The sequence below is a fragment of the Pavona decussata genome, unplaced genomic scaffold, assembly GCF_977016875.1.
Source record: "Pavona decussata unplaced genomic scaffold, jaPavDecu1.1 SCAFFOLD_8, whole genome shotgun sequence".
NCBI lineage: Eukaryota > Metazoa > Cnidaria > Anthozoa > Scleractinia > Agariciidae > Pavona > Pavona decussata.
Genome location: NW_028145431.1, coordinates 1218735 through 1238865, shown reverse-complemented (window position 1 = coordinate 1238865; position 20131 = coordinate 1218735). Strand labels below are relative to the sequence as shown.

General features: G+C 37.9%; 1 protein-coding gene across 2 annotated transcripts in view; it reads left to right on the top strand.

Annotated features, from left to right (window-relative positions):
- Positions 1 to 20131, top strand: part of LOC146488780 (cilia- and flagella-associated protein 74-like) — a 37310-nt gene that overhangs the window by 3321 nt on the left and 13858 nt on the right. Inside the window, exons 5-33 of one of the 2 annotated variants that reach the window (XM_085113696.1) lie at positions 78 to 176; positions 840 to 944; positions 1138 to 1311; positions 1435 to 1545; positions 2163 to 2265; positions 2534 to 2691; positions 2942 to 2972; positions 3056 to 3157; positions 3940 to 4032; positions 4632 to 4732; positions 4827 to 4899; positions 5370 to 5432; positions 5631 to 5708; positions 6028 to 6069; positions 6484 to 6602; positions 7394 to 7460; positions 8204 to 8293; positions 8765 to 8888; positions 10164 to 10213; positions 10295 to 10433; positions 10669 to 10788; positions 10884 to 10966; positions 11916 to 12038; positions 12930 to 12986; positions 14910 to 14974; positions 16203 to 16331; positions 16962 to 17049; positions 18401 to 18574; positions 19518 to 19610. In XM_085113696.1, coding sequence (XP_084969822.1) covers positions 78 to 176; positions 840 to 944; positions 1138 to 1311; positions 1435 to 1545; positions 2163 to 2265; positions 2534 to 2691; positions 2942 to 2972; positions 3056 to 3157; positions 3940 to 4032; positions 4632 to 4732; positions 4827 to 4899; positions 5370 to 5432; positions 5631 to 5708; positions 6028 to 6069; positions 6484 to 6602; positions 7394 to 7460; positions 8204 to 8293; positions 8765 to 8888; positions 10164 to 10213; positions 10295 to 10433; positions 10669 to 10788; positions 10884 to 10966; positions 11916 to 12038; positions 12930 to 12986; positions 14910 to 14974; positions 16203 to 16331; positions 16962 to 17049; positions 18401 to 18574; positions 19518 to 19610 — 2854 coding nt within the window. Of the gene's footprint in view, positions 1 to 77; positions 177 to 839; positions 945 to 1137; positions 1312 to 1434; positions 1546 to 2162; positions 2266 to 2533; positions 2692 to 2941; positions 2973 to 3055; positions 3158 to 3939; positions 4033 to 4631; positions 4733 to 4826; positions 4900 to 5369; positions 5433 to 5630; positions 5709 to 6027; positions 6070 to 6483; positions 6603 to 7393; positions 7461 to 8203; positions 8294 to 8764; positions 8889 to 10163; positions 10214 to 10294; positions 10434 to 10668; positions 10789 to 10880; positions 10967 to 11915; positions 12039 to 12929; positions 12987 to 14909; positions 14975 to 16202; positions 16332 to 16961; positions 17050 to 18400; positions 18575 to 19517; positions 19611 to 20131 lie in introns of both variants that reach the window. The other variant, XM_085113693.1, reaches the window with a different exon arrangement.

Here is a 20131-nt window from a genome sequence, read left to right as displayed (position 1 = left end):
CAATTTAAATTTAATATTCTGGAGGTGTCAGATTTGATAAGAAAACTCATCATTCATAACATTTCTTTTTGTTGAAGAGAAGAGCTTAAAAAATGTGAAGAACACATGGAACAACTGCAGAAAGACAAAGATATGGTCAGCAATGAAATTGAAGAAGCACAATCTCAAAACAACATGTGAGTAAGAACAGAAGTAATTAACACTCAGGTTCTGTATGTAATTTTCTAAGATGGGAATGCTTCCAACTCTAAACTGGCAAAGCATGTGTTACAGCTGTAGATGCACCATGCCACCAATGTTTAAGTGTACAATTTAGTAAGTTAGCACATGGATCATGTTGTTCAAATGCAGCTTAATCTCATGCCTGGCCATGGGATACATTAGAGAGGTTTAGATTCATGTTTTCTTGAAAAAAATAAGTACAAAGATGAGAATAGTGCAAAACAATTCTGACCTTTGATGCAAATGCAAACTACATTTTAACTTTTATGGTAACTTAACAATCGGCTTTCATATACCAATATAATATTTTTACACAGGATACAAAATTGTACATCTTCTTCACTTTGATGGAGGACATGAACCCTGCCACTGGGCTCCTAACATCTGAGCTTTGGGGTAATAGGATTTCTTCAGTAACGGGGAAGAGGTGCAAGACCCTTGCAATGTAGTTTGAAAGTAATGTTGAGTCATACTTGATTCTGATTCACAATGTATCTGATTGAAGGACACTGTTAGCTTAATGGACACATGATACAGTATTTAGTATAAAAGTATAAAGTATAAATTAAATTATTAATATATAATTTGCTTATTTTCTGTGTACTATTTGGTGATAGGGCATCACTGTACAGACTGCAAGCTTTTCACTCCAAACTGTGTGCAGAAACAGATGCTGAAAAAGATGTGCAGAGAGAAATCTTAGCCAGGCTTCAAGAAGCAGAGTAAGGAACTAAATAATGTTAGTATTTTAGCTACAACAGTTCACATGTGTGTGGTTCCTACATTATTTTGTAGTGATTGTTAGAGATGACAGAAGTGATATTTTGCTAGCTTGGATTATTGTACTGTATTTTCTACTCTGAGCAATAGCTGCAAAGGGATGAATTCTATTTTATTTGGTTTTTCATTTGGTAGATTTGCTCTTGCACAAGCCACTGTTGAACAAGGGAAATTCCTCCTTGCTGGAAAAGAACTTGAAAAAGAAGAGAAACTTGTGGAGAAACAAAAAGCAGACCTATCTGCTGTGCGTTTACGCAAGGAAAACATGAGTGCAGTGGTGTCAGAGAGAAGGAGAAGGGCAAGAGAAAAGTAAGCTTTGGTTCCTTGCTCAGAATGAAAATTATGATAATTTCTGATTACCAAGTAGTTGTCTTGAAACTTTTTGTGAGCATTTAGTATTCTTGATTACCATTTACAAAACTGTCCATACAGAGAGCATATATCTGCTCTGCGAGAGAGGGAGCGGAAGCACAGGCAAGCCATTGCTGCAGCGAAACGTAACAGGGAGCAAGCATCCAAGTTCCTCAAAGAGACAATGTCCAGGTAAATGGTCACATGATTGAGAATATTTTGTGGCTAGCCAGAAAGAGAGTTTACTGATTTCTCTGAACATTATAAAGAAATACGGCTATCAACTTCCTCACAACTGTCACCTCTCCAATAATTAAGGTAGAAAAACAAGTGGGACCGGTCCCACTCTAGGTCTTTACTTTTGCCAGCTTGTTACTGGTTACATATCTCCCTAGAGCAAACTGTCATGAGATGATGCCTTTTCAGAGCCTGAAGGTCAAATGTTGTATCAAGCTAAAGACTTGGAGGCTGTCATAAACGTCATAGACATCATCAGATCATTATTGTTATTGTCAGTTATTTGTCATTTGTCACTGTCACCATCATTTTCTTCATCATCATTATCATCATCATCATCATCATCATCATCATCATCATCATCATCATCATCATCATCATCATCATCATTATAATTAGTATTATCACCAACAATTCATCTTCTTTTCAAGTTGATGTTTAGGAAGTCCAACATGGCTTGTTTTAATTACCAAGTGTTACAAACAGATCCTGAGACCAAAAGACATTTTGATCCATGTTTTTAGATGTTTTGTATGGAGCTATTCTTACTGATTCTCTTCTTTGTGTGCCAGAGTTCGCCAGAAGGAAGCAGAAGAGGAAGAGAGGTCACGTGAATACATGGAAGACAGAATGCAGGCCATACTCAGCTTGAAGGGCAACATAGAGACTAACAAGGTACAATTATAATTATTATTATTATTATTAGCTAATTTTACCAGTTAAAACAGGTTTCTGTAACCTTTAGTTGTTAGAGCTGTCTGGTTACTTGTTACAAGTAGACATTAGGGCCTGGTTGTTCAAAGAGTGAACAACTTTATCCAGCAGATATTTCACTATCTGGCAGGCAAAAAGGACTTCAGTTTACTCATCTTATCTTAGGGCATGTGCAAAATAAAATATTGTAGTTGACCAGCTAACAATTTTGGATTTATTTTTCTCGTAGGAAAATCTCCGGGCCCTTCAAGCTCGTGATGCTAAAAAGAGACTTGAGAAGGAGGAAGAAGAACTGCAGGAAAGAGAAGAGATCCTAGTAGAGGGTTTAAACCCTGATGAGGAACTGACTAGGAGAAAGAGAATCAGACAGTTTGAGAAGGATAAGGAGTAAGTACAGCATTGGGGTGACTGTAAGTTGTAAAATTTGTAAGAGAGAATTTGGATGAGTTTTATTGATTTCTAGAAAAGGAACAAGATTATGCAATATTGGGATATCTTTTAGTAATCTGCTATTTCTAAGTGGTATCAAAATTAATTGTCATGAAACTTAACTGAGAATTCAAAATAAATCAACAAAATAATAAAAGTTTATAATAACTTTTGAGTGTGAGCTTACAACATTTGTTCACTTTTTTAGAGCATATGAGAGGAGACAGAGAGAGCGACAGGTAAATTATTAAATTTCTTGTTACAACCCACTTTTTTTAGAACTTGGTGTCTTTTTCACTGAAAACTACAACATTTTTTACAGGTTGAAATAGTTGACAACATATTGAAAGAAGAAAAACAAATGAAAAAACGATACCAGCAGCAACCTCAGCTGTGGCCTGAGAAGCAAAGAGAAAGAGTCAAGGTACCTACTGTAGCTGTAGATACTATTTTGAGAAAATTTGTTCTGTTTTGTAATTAATACAAGCGTGCCTTCTCTTCAAGGCTCATGAGCTCGGAGCATACATAGTCAATTCAGTCCACCAAGAGGTTAATGTGGCAACAGTTAATGACCACACCATGTTGTCTGATCCCTGTCTGAAGTATTCATGCTTGTAGACATTTAAATTCTGTGTTGATTTGTAGATAGCATCTACTAGGACCTTCTTGAAAACCACAGTATTTGTGATAGAAGCTTCCTAATTAAAGATTGTCATTATAAGTATATGAGGGAATGGCCATTTTTTGTACGGAGGTGGGATCTGGTGGAATTTTATCCAACTAAAGATATTTTTACCCCCCCCCCCCCCACCTCCCTGCCCATCTCAACCCAATGACTTACCTTAAACACTGTATGGCCACCTCTTATCTAAAGGAATAAAAAAGAAAAGAAAACTGACCTTACATTTCACGTGTATACAATGAATTATATTTACCTAATATATTTTAGCATTTCTTTCTCACTATTGACAAATTATAATATTGTTTTAATGACAAATGGTTTACTAGCCTTCTTTTCTTGACCAGGCCCCTTTGCAGCCACTTTTCTCAACATACTCCACCAAGGACTGGCATCTCATTAAATGGGGGTGGGATGGGGAATGGAGTGGCAATGCTTCTAGACTTTTCTTGATAATAGCACTACACCCAACTTTGTCAGAATAATGATCCTGTTATTAAATAAGTCAAATTGTTATTTTTTTGCAGAGGATAAGCAGAAGGCGTCCTAAACCAAAGTTTTTCAAATCCACAAGTGGCTCTTCTTCTGTAGAATACAGTGCTGATGTCGAGGATACTGGGGTAAGGCTGAAGGTTCTAGTTGATCAGGTTTAGTTAACACGTTAAATGCCCATAGTGATCAATGCACACATAATTCAAAATTCCATGATACCAACTTGTAAGAGGAGTAGAATGCTTGAAAACGTACTTACAGTTAAATGACCTCTTTTTCCTTTTCAGTTATCAAACAAATAATTAATAATAATAATAATAATTATTATTATTATTATTATTATTATTATTATTATTATTATTATTATTATTATTATTATTAATAATTATTTGTTTGATAACTGAAAAGGAAAAAGAGTTCATTTCACTGTAAGTACGTTTTCAAGCATTCTACTCCTCTTAATAATAACAATAATCTGACAATAAGCCTTTCCAGAAAATATCCATACCTACCCCCAAGAAAGTGAACTGTAAGGTCATTGGAAATGCCAAGTTGAAGGGTCACAAGCTCAAAATTTTAAAGGGAAGTACGAGGCTAAATTAGAGTGGGGTGGGGGTGGGTCCACACTGGTCAAAATCCCCTTGTTGGGAGGGTATGGCTATTTTTTGGACAACACAATTCTAGTGTCAAACCAAGTTGTAAGATGATAATTTTATTGTCCTTTTAGGGTCAACACATGCCAGGAAAACTTGGTGCAGTATCTTCAGAGGATGATGAAGATGATTTTTCACCTTATGGAGAGACAAGCAGAGATGAAGCTAAAGAAGGGTAGGATGCTTAAATAAGTAGTTTTAAATGTAATTGTTATTCAAAATATTTAGTTATTATACAATTTTTTCTGATTTTTTGTTATTATTTTCAGTGACTCAGACGCTGAAGGAGAAGACTTAGCCCAACCTGAGTTTAGAGGATTGTGGGAGGAAGGGGCTCACAAGGTTAGTTTTGATAGTTTTAATTGAGAGGAAATTTATCCTTTTATAAATGAAACATAAATTGGGCTTTATCCAGATAAGCTTACAAAATCAAGTGCCAATGGTAAAATCTTGGTTAAGGTCTATTGACTCCCTTAGAATTCTTTGTTGACTCGACTCCCTGGCTTTGCAAGGTACTGTACATATCTGGAACACTGAGGTACTGAGGAAACATAAGGAAACAGAGAATAGAAGGGGGCAGGTCTTAGGATTGGGTTGTCAACACCCAAGGATGGGAGAGGGGAGGGGAGGGGCAGGGAGGGGGGTGGTGCATGGTTAGATTCATTTAGTATAATTACAGTTGAATACGTTTGAAATGAATGCCAATGAATGGTGGTTAGTGTCTGTATTAAGGGGCTGTCTTCAAGGACAGGTTATATTGTTGTGTAATCGCTGTCAGCTAACCATGGTGTATTAATTTGCAATCTTGTCAGACATCTGAGAAGAAGGAACACAGATTCAAATTTGCAAATCACATTCCCAGTAAAATGGAACAGGTAACAATATCTGCTGGATACATGAAGAATATTTTTAAAATATATATAACAATTTTTAGTTGAGAGTTGAACATAGTTAAGAAAAAACCTTGTGAATGATATTCCCTATTTTGTTAGCTATTTGAAGATCTCAAAAGTAAACGTAAAGCATAAGGTTTTTGACCAAAGCTTTTAATTTTATACATTTGTTTGTTACAGGAAATGATGGAAAGAGCTCTCATGAAACAAAGGGCTGGGATTGTACAGAAACAAGTTGCCGCAGGAAGAGAATTTAAGGTGAGCAAGTTTGTTGCCTTCGACAAAAATTTTTAAGGAGCCCACAAGGCCAAAAGCTGAGAAGTTAGGTCAGCCCAGCATGTGATGTGTTAGGTGCTGCTGCCAAAAATGTACGTGCCCAGACATTTTCTTGGGTACCCCAGGCTACTGGGCTCCTGCAGCCTTGCTGAGTTGTAGAGTTATCAGGTGATAACAGGCTGATTGACATAGATGTGCAGGTTTATGTTCCTTTTTCCTTCTTCTTACAGAGGAGTCTAAATATTAAATTATTTTAATTAATAACTTATTCAATTCCTTTTAATTTGCATTTTTTTTACAGGGCTGTGCATTTTACAGCAAACCTGAAGTCATCATATTCAAGGTGTGTGAACCTGTTTGCTGATGCTTTTTATTTCCAAAACTTTACATCTCTAACTCATCTTAAATCTTGCAACTAATTCTAATGTTAAAAAAAAAAATTCTAAAGACGTTCTCTGGTCATAAGTTTAAAAACACTGAGCTTTCGATTGCCAGTCTGCAATCTTTAAAAAGTGAGATGTAAAAAGCGGAGGCAGAAACATATATACAAAGAGGTGAGAAAAAAAACCCAACAAATATGAATAAATACAATAATACAAGGGAAATACTAGTGTGAAGAAAAAATATCGATGACATGAATAAAGTGTTTTTAAACTTTTAACCAGAGAACGTCTTTAGAATTTTTTTAATTATGCGTGGTTACTCATCGATTTTTAATTCTAATATTGTTCATTCTCTGTTAATTGCTTTATTCCAGGACTTTGATGTTGGGAAATCCTACAAGAAGAAAATCTTGTTAACAAACATCTCTTACACTCAAAACTATTGTAAATATGTTGGGATGTCACACATTCTAAAGGACTTCATAGAAGTTTTGTAAGTAACCTTTGGTATTTATATGTGCCACAATTACATTGCTGCATGTATCTGTACTGGAGTGTTATCCCTAAAATTTGTAACGTTGTGAACCTCATACCCATCATGAACTAATTTAATTCTTCTTGCACTGTCAGCTGTCAATACGACATTAAGTTTTAAGGACGGTGCCTACTAATACCGAAATATTTTTGTGCGGCTTGACTATGCGGGAAAAGCAGATCTTAGCAAGGCCTATTGGAATCCAAAAAGAAAACTGGGGGTAACCACGCATTTTTCAGAGATAATTAAGCAGTAATATCTCTAAAAAACGCCAAAATATAAAGCAATGTATGGGATTTTTTCCTAAATTGAAGTTTAAGTATCTCTGAAAAATGCATGGTTACCCCCAATTTTCTTTTGAGATACATTGAGCATTTGGTAAGTTCTGCTTTCTCCGTATAGTTTTAAACCGCGCAAAAATATTCCTGTATTAGTAGGCACCACCCAAAGAAAAACCCGAGTATCTCGCGATACGCACAACGCTTGTGCAGTAACAATAGTAGGCACCGTCCTTTAGGCATTGTAATTGTCATTGCATGCTTAGAATCTAATCTCACTGAAGATAGCCTTAAAGAAGCAACAGTTAAAAAAAATTCATTAAGCAGGAAAGTAGTGACCTGACTTTTAATAGAGGTTTAATGCATCTGCCACGCTGAAACATGCATGCACATACAAATTCTTTTCAACTGTTGTTGCTGGTGTTGTCAATATTGTCATGGTTTAGTGCTTACTGTTCCGTTTCTTTTCAGTTTTGATCCTCCAGGTGTTATGTCTGCTGGTCTGACCTGCGACTTTGCAGTTACCTTTAAACCCATGGTGAGCTCTTCAAAAACGCATTAATAATTCATAAGCCCATTGACCTATCAAATGGTCGATAAAACATCACGTGCAGTGGCTTTAAAACCCGATAAAACCTCCTCCGTATTAGTATGCGGTGTTTAATGTTTTTCTCATATGCTAATTTCCAGCCTCTAAGCATCATTGTTATGAACTCTCTTGACACACGCTTTTCCAGGAATGTTTTTGAAGCCGTTTAAAAAACTCGCAGCACGTGTTTTATCGGGTCTAAAAACCACTCGGCTGCGCCTCGTGGTTTTAAATCCTGATCAAACACCGCTGCTCGTGTTTTAAACATTACATGATGATTTAACAGGGTTGCCACCGTCAGGGAATTTTGTATCAAGTCGGGGAAATTCTAAATTCTACCCCAAAGTCAGTGAAAAGTAAGGGAATTTTATTTTTTGCTAGCCACCATATTTGGAAAAGTGTATCCTCGTTGGTAACGGTAATGTTGTTTCAAAAGGCATTCACAAAGGAGTTAATTTCAGTGGCTTCATCACTTGTTTTATTGGTAGAGAAAATTGTCTTCTATATGGACCTTGAAAACTGGTTTGTGGTCAGTAAAAAGTTAGGGAATTTTTATTATCGCAGTAAGTGCCAACCCTGTTAAATTATTTTTTAGTCAAAATATGTGCCTTAGGTTTATTGTATAGTTAGTTTAAGAGGAACCTTCCGTGACTGGTCAATTTTAAGGTAACATTGGATGTATGTTCTTGCAGCTCAATGAAGACTTGGAAGGACACATTGATTTTCTTGCTCAAACAGGACCATTTTCAGTGCCAATCAGATGTGTGACAAAGAAATGTCAGGTAAGTTGTCAGATGACTGAAAGGAGTTGCTGCAGTAGGCAATGCAGGTTACCATGTCATAACAACAAAATATTTTTTATTGCGGTTCCAAAAAGTAGATTTGACAAGTGTAGCACAAATGTTTGTACTCAATACGAGGTTGAAGATATTAAAATTGAAGGGGTCAGATCGCGTTTTTGTTGTTGTAGCTCGGATTCACACGAGTGTTTGCATTTGTCCTTGAATTCCTTCAGGAAACCAAAAGTCATTCCTCCAATGTTTTATCCGTTGTTTTGTGCTTTGTTTTGTAATAAATTCGGAAATCTTGACCATAATCATAGGTTTTTGTTGCACATGAAGTGCAAAACAGCAGATTAAACATTGGAGCAACTTTTCCTGAAGGGTTTGAAGACCACATGCAAAAGCTATGTGATACTGACCTAAAACAATAAAATGTGATCAGTTTTTGTCGTTTTTCTCCAATTATCACAGATTTCTGTTGATGTCACTGAAGTAGAGTTTGGCAGCCAGGTTCTGGGAGAAACCAGAAAGCGTATCATTAATGTTACAAACAATGGAGCTCTGGGGACACAGTTTGTATTCAGAAAAATAACGGGTACTCGTCCCTTTTCCAGTTACTCCAGTGCTACTTACTGTTAAACAAATATAAAGAGATAGGTGACCAGATTTTATTTTGCGTTAAGATAATGTAAACCAAAGCTCAGTTGTTCAAATCAGGTTTGAGCCAGTGGGGTACTTAGCGACTCAGTTTAATCCATTATCCTCTACATTTTTCCTTTAGCTATTTCATCAGGGGAAACCTTTTTGAACGAAGGATCCAAAAACCTTGGTTATCTTTTAAACCAGGGCCCACTTGTTCAAAGCCCGATTAAGCTAATCCTGGGTTAACGCGAACTTTAATTCGAGTTAAATTACTTATCAATGAAGATTCGGCTTCAAAAAGATTTTTGTTCCTCAGTTTTGACTCACACTTTTCTTTGCCATTAGCTAAGTAAAAATTAGCTTTTGAAACCATTTTATTGCGGGAGATGAAAGTGTCGGTTAATTTGTAATGGGGGATTAGCGTTAATCGGCTTTCGAACAAACGGACCTAGAGTAGCATTATATCTTTCGACCAACTGGGCCAACGATGATTGTTGGAGGTTTCTTTATCTACCTCAGAAATATCCTCATTCCACATGACTAACAAGGATAATAAATAATAATATTAATCATAAATTTAAATTTATACCGCGCAGTTTCTATAAAAATATTCAACTGCGCCTTAGGCCCAGTTCAGACGCCGAACTTTTCATGAGCCGAACTTAATTCAAATTAAGGTCGGCCCAAATCACGAAAATCCCGCCTTTTGATTCAGACGCCGAACTTAATTTACTTGAAGCAAAACCAATCGAAATGTCAGCGTTAAATTTTTATTTTTAATTTGTTTTTTTTAATTTGAAATACGTTATAATAATTTATGCATTAGGTTCGGCTCATGAAAAGTTTGAAGTCTGAATCAAAGCCGTTCCAAAGCCGAAATTCCCGGCTGAGTCAGGCGGGAAGAACGGCTGAGCCGTTCCAAATTAAGACAGCCGTTCTTAACTGATTCAGACGCCGAACTTTTCATGTACTTAATTCGAGGTATTAGGTTCGGCTCATGAAAAGTTCGGGGTCTGAACCGGGCCTTACAATAAATATTAAATTAAAAATAAAATAGAAGTTCAAAATTACAATTCTAAAATTCCATAAATAAATAAAATAATTCATCAATAATGCAAATTAATTATAATAACTATAGTAACTAATTAAATGCCCTATTAGATAAAAAAGTTTTAAAGGACGTTAAGATGTGCGTGCTGTTGCCTTATTCCTTGTTTTACTTTTTCAGGTTTGGCCAGATCTGACTCCTCTTCAGAACTAAGCTCCATCGGTGGAATGGTAATCATCTTGTCACTTGTTTTGAGAGTGTTTACTCTTGCTTCAGTTCTCTCAATTGTCATTCCTTTCCTTTATTCCTAGACTGTTACTGATGTCAATATACCTCAGCTAGATTCCAACCAAACTGGTGATCAACAGAATCCCGAGGGGATGGTAGAGGATGCTAAAGAACCTCAGGGGGGTGGGGTAACCGCAGCACCAGGAGATATAGAAAATCAAGGTGTGATACTGAGCTATGTTTTAACCTCGTGTTACTACGAAAGCCGAGGAGGACTTCGGACTTCGGAATTCAAACTTTCCGGTTTCGGAGTTCCGACTTCGGACTTCGGATTTCAAACTTTCCGACTCCCGACTTCCGACTTCTGACTTCCTCAACTCCTAAGTTCTTCCATGTGAATTCAAATGTTTTCTTTGTTTTTTTTTTTTTTGAACTGTGCTTATTTCGTGTTCTGCAGAGGGTGAGGCCGCAGACAAGTCCCCAGACCAAAGAATTGGTAGTGCAGTGAAGTTTGAGGAGGGCTTGGGAACTACTGAGGGAGATGCTGCGGCTGAGGGGACTGGGGAAGAGCCAGATGGTTTGTAGATATAACTCTTCCGATACAGATGAGTTAGCTGTAAACAGAAGGCTTACTGCTCTTGGCTAATTGCGGAATGTATTGTATTTCAGCAGAGGCTGCCCCAGTGGTACCACAGACAGCCTCTTCACCAGTTCCAACAGAGGTTTCCATACTAGAAGGTCTCAGAGTTGGAAAGGTGAGTATTTCTATCTTCCCAACATAATATAGCACAATATATATCTGGAAGAGTTCTTTTAAAGGATGCTGGGATTTCATAGGTGTACTGCTTGCATTATTGAGTGTTGCTCAGTAGTCTCTAACTTCGTTGAGATTTTTGCAAGTGTAAGCTTTTGTTTAAGTGCATTAACCGATGAGCGCCTGATTGCTTGCTAGGTGACTTTAAACAAACGTCTGTTGAAGATAATGATTGGACTAAATAGGACGAATCACCGGTTAAGACCCCCCCCCCCCCCCCACCCCCAAGAACAAAGGAATTTCAAGGGTGTTTTCAATACAGTGGAGCGAAGACCCGGAACACACTCCCTCGAACAATTAGATCTCTGATTAACCACTCAGAACTCAAAAGTGCCCTTTGCGAATTTCTTCAGACACCAGTGACTTTTCATAGCCTTTCGTAGTCTGCAAAAGTAGGTAAATATTTAGTTAAGGGGGTTTCTATAGGAACTGTGGTGCTACGTCGGTGGGGGAGTGGAAACGAACGGTTGGTTTATCGACAGAGTTGATAAGGTAATTTGGTCCTCGCAAAGAGATTCCAGTGCTGACGTTTGGAGCGTTAGCCCTTCGTCAGAGTGAATACGAAGGGCCTGCGTTCGAAACGTCAGCTCTCGAATCTCTTTGCGGTGGCCAAATTAGCTCAGTATCACTCTGTTCATGAAACCAAATACAGTGAAACCCCGCTTTACGGACACCCGCTTAATACGAACACTCGTTGTTACGGACAGTTTTCTTGGTCCCGCTGCAGACATTGTCCTTAAAATTAACCCTCTTAATAAGAACACTCTTTCTGGTTCCAACGGTGTCCGTAATAACCGGGTTTGACTGTATTGGTAAATACAATATTGTCTTTCACTAGAGTTGGGAACAACATCTAGATAATGCTTAGTGTTGTTGTGTTTTATCGACAGCTTGCCTCTGGAGATATTGCACCATTTTCACTTGTCCAGTTGGAAGTGATATTTAATCCTACCAAGCCTGGAAATGCTCTTGCAGAATTTGAGATATCTTTTTCTGATCCTCTCTCGCCCCCGGTAAGTAAAACCTTAAACACGATGGCAAAGGCACGGTCCGCCGTGTTTTAGCTTTCCATACTTCTGTCTGTTATTTTATTCTGCTGAGTTTTTCGTTGTTTTAAAACAGATTGAGCACTTAAGGTAATTACTTTACGTCCATGATATTTGGCGACTACGTTACAGTTTAATACGGTATCACATCCCATACAGTCACTTTATTAAGGGTGCGTTCTTTTGGGAGTATTCGGGACAGACGGTATTCATGTTTTTGGGGACCTATCGTCTGTTTTCGGAATGAATAGAATAGTACACCGTTCATTCTGACCCTGATGGTAGAATGAACGAAATGCAGTTTACTCATAATAAGAGGAATTTAGTTATTTTGGAAAGGTTTTCTGGTTAACGGGAATAAGCTGAATTGTGTTCTTTTGGAAACTGATATTGTGTGTATTTTGTTATTCCTGAACTGGATAAAGCATCGCCAAAATTGTCCGAAAGAATGCGCCTTTCGTTTTCATTAATATCCGTCCTTGTTCGTAGTTGCGTTGACCTTCGTTTGGTCTTATTACAGAAGACGTAGATATGACATAATCACAACCAATTATTTGGTGCTACGAGGATGCTTCATGTAGCAAACATCTTCTGGTTGATCTGGAAAGGTCATCATTGTGAGATCACTATTATCACTTGAGGAGTGGGCGGGGATCTGCAGAAAAACCCCATTAAACATAATAATTACATTACCGCAGCTGTTTATAAATTTCATTCATAAACAGCTGCAGTACTGTAATAATTATGTTTGCTACAGGAAGACGTCTTATACAAAACAGCTGTGCTGTATGCAGTTTAGTTTCCAAGGGATCTAGGAAAGCAACGCTAATAATTTTATTGGATTCCTCTTTTGTGCAGATTATGATCCGTGCGCGAGGGACAGGGATTGATGTTCCAGTATGGGTGGAGAGAGAGGTACTGTGTAATAAGCTGTACTGATTACACTGGGGACTTTACGCAACCACGACGGCAACGCCAATGAAAACGTCACTTGAAAATACTGACAACTTTGTGTTACTTGTACTACTTTGCGCTTATTCAATACGTTCAACTTCTACAATGTGGCCGAACTATCCAGTAACAGAACTGGTGGGAACGGTCTTCAAGTTAGCACAGAGAATGAAAATTTACTGTCATCTGCTCACGCTCTCCATAAAACCTTGAATTTGGGCATTTCACGCTGTTGTTTGGCCGAAGATGGCGACGAAATGTATCAAAATTTGTAATGCACGTGCACAGCATTGTTTGGCTCATTCGACGTTTTCGTTGCCGTCGGCGTCGTGTTTGCGGTAAGTCCCTACTGTGCAATCCAGGGCGCTTTCCATGTAACTAGGGAGCTTAAGCAACGACGACGGCTACGGCAACGCCGCCGCCGCAAAACAATAGGTTTAATGAGCCAAAACAATCGCTTTGCACGTGCGTTTTATTTACCTTTTGGTACATTTCTTTGCCGTCCTCTTCAAAACAACAACGTGAAATGACCAAACTTCAGGTTTTGTGGAGAACGTCAACGGACGACGGCGAATTTTTCATTTTCTGTACGCCACTCCTACCAATTTGGTTCCTGGATAGTTCGCCATTTTTGTAAAAGTTGAGCGAGTTTAAATGATCGCGAAGTAGCGCAAATGAAATAAGTTATATTTTCAGGTGACGTTTTCGTTGCCGTTACCGTCGTCGTTGCTTGAGCTCCTTATTAACATTCCGGTTCAGCGCAACGCGCAAAATCTCGCGGGACGCAATTTTTGCGCGCGCTCACGCTTGAGAAAAATAAAAAAAACTACGTAGTCTATCAAGAAGAAGAACTCATGGGGATGACGTTGAAGTTCAGAAAGAAAAAAGGAAAATTCACCAATGTTGCTCACGTTCTCCATAAAAACTTGAATTTTGTCTAGCAAAGTGCATAACGCACGTGCGAATCGTTGTTTTGATGATTAAACTTTTTGCGTTTTGAAATTCTTGTTGCCATCGCCTTCGTGGTTTCCTAACGTATTTAGATTTTCCAGTGTTCGTTGATTCTGTGTGTGAGTATTTATCCCAGACCGAAGAACGAGATAGTCAAATTAGAGCGATTGTCGTTCGACCTTGAAATTATCAGGGAAATTTAGCAACAACGACGCCGACGACAGCGAAAACGTCACTATTAAAAAGAATTCGCGTTTTTTCAAACGTCGCGATTAATCCAACTCGCTTTAAATGTCAAATGCAGGTGAAATTTCATGGAGTTGAATTCTTGGAGACCACACCCAAGTTTAGAAAGAGAAAGAAAAATTCGTCGTCGTGTGTTTATGTCCTCCATAAAACGTCCCATCAGGAAATTTCACGTGCTAGTCGTGCAGTGACGGCAAAGAAATGTACCAAAAAGAGTAATGCACGTGCAGTGTTGTTGTTTTGGTTATTAAGCCTGTTGTTGTTGTTTTTTGATGTTCTCGTTGCCGTCGCCGTTATCGTTGCTAAAGCTCCCTATTGTCGTTTAACCTTGAAATTATTACCAGCCCTGTACGCCAACAAAACCCAGACAACAAGTGGACTGTAAAATAGCTTCAATTTGATTGTTTTAAAAAACAAAACCAAACGTGTGCGGTTTTTGCTTACTTTCGATCTGAGAACTTTGTCTTTGAGGTCACTTAGTTTTCAGCAACTCCGGCAATAGATAAATCGAGCAACGTTTGTTCCATTTTTGAGAACATATTCCGTATTTTTTTTTCTTCTTGTAACTAAGTGGTGGATATAACAAATAAAGGGGAACTCTTCTGCATACCGTATTCTGCTTTATATTGTTGTAATTTTCCTGTGAACAGAAAAGATAAAGTAGCCAAATGAACTTTGTTTGCTCGACAGATTGTGGATTTAAAGATGTGTATGTATGACAGGCTGTATCAAGATGCAATTCTCGTGAACAACAGGTAATCAGTGGCATCGTTTTATTCACAGAATAATACATGTATATACAGACAGACCAGGGGCCAGCGTGCGTCACGAAGATACATCTTAAAGGGACAGTATCACGCTATTTTAGTAACACATTGGAAATCGAGAAAACGCCATTTGGTTGATAGCAGCCAAGATATAATGACCAAAATTCCATGAAAAGACTATCAGAATGCAAAGAAACTATCCGCGGATATTTTCGCCGGCAGATGACCAAAATAAAAATGGGTTCAAATTTGAAAACGCTGTCGTAACGCACTAAAAATCGGTTGTACTATATTTTGGTTCAACCTTTCGTCTTAGTAGAATCACTATTAATATTTCGTTAAATTAGTGATTTAGAAATTAATTAACACTGTGATCAAAGTTTAAATTTAGTGATTTTTTCCCCAAAATCATGATATCTCCCATGATACTGCCCTTTAAGTATGTTTCCGCTTAGCAATAGGCTATTGTTAGTCCAACAATAGACTTTTGTTAAGAAAGAATACTTAGGATATATCTTAACTGGGAAGGCCTTCGTGAATTTGGCCGCAGTCTCCTAAAAGACTGAAATAGCTTTACCGTGAACACCGTAAAAAGATAAACTGCTTGTTCTTTTTAATCGGGGTGTGGATGACATCCTTTTGATTCCAATCCAGCTTTTCCATTCCGATCAAATTCCTGGTTAAACTTCTTTTCAAGATCTGTAAATCAGCCAGGGCCCAGTTGCTCTAAGCATGGTTAGCGCTAACCATTGGTTAAGAGGTATTAAAACTTATAGGTTGTCATGGCATCTAACCCGGGCTAGCGCTGACCATGCTTCGAGCAACTGGGCCCTTTGTCTGTGTTACCTACTGCAGTAAAAATCCAACAGGTTATCTATTCTATCCCTCCTTTCATGGAATAAGATCTCCTCCTGCCTCTACCTCCAGACAGCTATAACATTAATTGGAAATCTCTAAAGTTCCTAAAGATTTCTATTAATATGAGGCAAACTTCGTTTGGTGCTCATATTTCTAACTTGTCATCTGCCGATACAGTTTCTCTAATCTATCGAGCTGTAGATAATACTCCATGAATTTTTGTTTACACACCTCCACAGTTTTGTAATCCTTGTAAATTTGCATGAAAGTTGTAAAGTAGTATGTAGAAATAAAGAAACTTGAAACTTGAAACTCAAAGTTACACTTATAAACAGCTCCGTTTTTTGTTCTCCTATAGAGCCACGTCAGCCCTGAGGTTGAAGTTTGAAGTTTGTAAGGAGCTCAAGAATCACCTGGAGCTGTTACCTAAAACAGCTTACATACAAGCTGAGTCGCAGTTCTCTGCACAGCTAAAGTTTCTTCCCAGGTGAGAAGGATATCACGTCGTCTTTTACATTTATCGTACACCTTCCATGTTGAGTGGGGAAGGTTCCTTGATTATCAGATCTTTCAAAATCACACAATAAAAGTAGGAGCCAAAGCATTGCTGGTTGCAACATAGAAAAGCATTTTTGCCGTAAATAGTGATTTCTTTGATCGGTACATTTACATTCATTTTGGAGCGATGTTTTTGAACGGTAAACCTCAATGATGCATTCCTCCGACTCCCGTAAATCAAATGGAATACAATATGCAACAAAAGACTGTTTCCGAGTTGCTTTGAACCTCATTATGAAAGCAAAAATTAGAAAATTAGCTTTCATTCATATGCAAACAAAGCTAATTTCCATTGAACAGTTTTGCACTTAGCCTCGCTTTCATAGTGAGGTTCACAGCAACTCGGAAATGGCCTGTTTTGTTGGTTCATCCCAAAAGTGGGTTTCAGAACAATTAGGAAAACATACTTTACACGGGCTGAGACTAATATCTAACCTCATAAGTTACAATATATAATATAAAAATTACTAACAACTATTGTTAAGTTAAAAACTTCATATTGAAAAAAAATTCATATTGGTAGTTTGATGTCATTAATGTCTGCTGGACTGTATTTTAGGCAAACTTTGGTGGATGACTGTCCGACATACTTTGACAGTGAGACAAGGTTACTGGACGCACCTATGGTCATACGAGTGGCAGATCAGGTATTTTGACCCTCCCCTCCCTCGTGAATTAATCAAAGATACTGTCAACCTGGTTCTCTGTACTGTAAAGTATTTGTGACACTTTCTAGTTTTTGTTTGTCTTGTTCTTATAGCTCGTGTTCCTCTTCGCCAGCGGACTATATAAACCGCTGGTTAAAGTGCAGGTTTAGGATACCCATTCTTTAACGAAAGTTTTGAATGCAGGTGACCACACGTCGCACGAATAAACTGTTCTGAATATTTAGTTACGTTTCGTTGCCGGATCTCTTGGAGTAGAAATACACGTGCCAAACATCAGTTTATGTGTAAATAAACCAAACTGTTTGCAGGGCTGACACTACAGCAAAGGGCAATAGACCCTTCTCCAAAATGGCGGCAACAGATTTGAATGTGTTAAAATTGAACTGAAGGAAAAACTGATATCAGCACTAGAAAGAGCACCTTTACTTTAGTAACCTTGCAAAGTTTTAGCATATTAGGTGTTATATCAGCTTGGGAAATGTAAGATGAAATTTGACAAATTTACAGACGTTTGTTTGACTGGGGGTATACGTCATATCCCCAGTCATACAAACGTCTGTAAATGTTTTCATTTTTCAACTTACATTTTCTCAGCTGATATTACACCCGATATGCTGAAATTTTGCAGGGTTACTAAAGTAAAAGTGCTTTTTCTAGTGCTGGTACACGTTTTTAATTTTAACTTATTTGAATTTTCGGCCGTCATTTTGGAGAAGGGTCTATTTAACAATTAGATTATGAGCTCGAGATTTCTATCGCGTGATAGTTGATGAGGGCGAAGCCCGAATCAACTATCACGCATAGAAATCGAGAGCGAATAATCTAATTGTTTTAGTATAAATCTACAAGTCGTTCAAAACTAAACAAGTAAATTATCTATTTCCTCATCGCAGACACTTCGAAAACGCGAAGAAGCGGCCGCCATTTTGTTGAGAATCGCTACTCACTATCTATCACAGAATAGATAGCGAGTAGCGTAGCCAATCAGAGAACGGCATTCGTGATAGAACACTATTAGATTTATACTAATGGCCAATATTTCAACTAGTACTACTAGTCTTCTTCAGGGCCAGAGTTGCAGTGAGAGAAAATGGAAATAAGCTTTTTTGTGCCGTTATTTTCTGTCATTGTAAGTTGAAATATTGACCAAATAAATTGCCCGTTTGCCGTAATGTCGGCCCTGCAATCATTTTGGTTTATTTACCCATTCTCTGTCATATATGGAAGCCATCGGAAAGATTGAGTGACACAGTGTGGTTTTTGGGACATTTGAAAGGATTGTGTGACAGTTCATGTAGTATATATGATGTGGATATGTTTTTGTCTCCAGACCCGCCCAGTCCCCTTCACGGTCAGAGCGGTAGTGACGTCATCGGACATAGAGTTCAACGTGCAGGACATTGATTTTGGTTTTTGTACCGTGCGGGAGTCTGTAAGGAGAACAGTGACAATCACCAATAAGTCTGTATTGCCGCAGCAGTTTGGCTTCTGTGGAGTGCCAGATGTGAGTGCTAGCTGTCAACAAGCAGTGCACGGCTTATGAATTTTGAATTTTACCACACTGGGCCGGGTTGTTCGAAAGCCGATTAACGCTTATCCACGATTAAAAGTTAACCGAGGTTTTTATCTCGCTCATTAAAAATGATTTTAAAGGCTCATTTTAAGCTAATGGTAAAGAAAAGTCTTAGGCAAAACTGAGGGACAAAAATCTTTTGGACGAATCCTTATGGATAAGTAAATACACTCGAATCAAAGTTCACGTTAACCCAGGATTAGCTTAATCGGGCTTTGAACAACTGGGCCCTGTTCATGAAAATCCGGTTTTGTTGCTCTAAATTAGGGTGAATTCATGGGTCTTTGGTATTGTATCTAAGGTTTTTTCTTTGTAGTTTGAAGAATTTGAAGTTATAACAAAGCACCTCCTTGTTTGCAATACTGAATCCTTGGACATGAATTGGAAAGTTACTCACAATCTCTTTCTGTACTAAACCATTATACCTTTCAAGATTTTCATAACATTCTATTTCTTTCATTTTACAACTTTACAAATATGCGTTTCCTGTCCATTGTATAAATACTCGAAATTGATTAGTTTTGGATGATTCTTGAGGGCTAATACTATGCACAAAATCCACGCATCTTGTCTATTGTCTACTAAACTGCGTGGGTCGGTTATTAGAAGATAGTTCAGACGGTGTTTAACAAAACCACTTTCTAAGCCATTTTCAATTTTGCCAACAGTCATATCTAAACATTGTCTGCTGCTGACAGTAACAAGAAGGCTTGCATCCCAGACTAAAAAACTATTTATCTACTAGAAATAAACCACTTATAAAAAGATTTGGAGGCCCACTGATTGTCTTAAGCCGCGGCCTTAGTTAGTCTGTTTAAATAATTGGCCCCGTGAGGTTTTGCCAGCTTTTTATTTGTGCTTTCTCTGTTTTCAGACAGTTGATGTTCAGCCCAATGATGGGTTTGGTACCCTGTTGCCGCTGGAGAGTTTTGATGTAGATATCATGTTTAACGCGAAAAAGGCAAAGGTAGGGAAACATGTCAGATGCATTTGAAACAATGATAAAAAGTCAGATGAGAATAGACCATTTTCGAGTTGCTTTGAACCTCATTATGAAAACGAGGCTAAGTGCAAAGTTTTTGTTATAAAATTAGTTTTCATTCACATGCAAACAAAACTAATCTTCATATAAAAAGTTTTTGCACTTAGCCTCGCCTTCATAGTGAGGTTCACAGCAACTCGGAAATGGCTATTACAGCATGAGATCTACAAACAACACAATACTGATTGTTTGGTGCGATGAAACATAACATCAGGCATCTGTTTCTCAAAAATCGCAAAGTGTTTTATGGTGCGAGAAGTATTTTTTTTTTTTTCAAATTTGTTTTCTATTGATTAGCAGTAGTTTTTCAAACTGCAGTGGAACCCCGATTTTACGATCGTCGATCTAACGATATTCCCGATTCAACGATCAACATTCTGTGTCCCGGCAAACGTTATTTATAAATCCGTAGTTCCCTTACCATATCGTAAAATCGAGGTTCCACT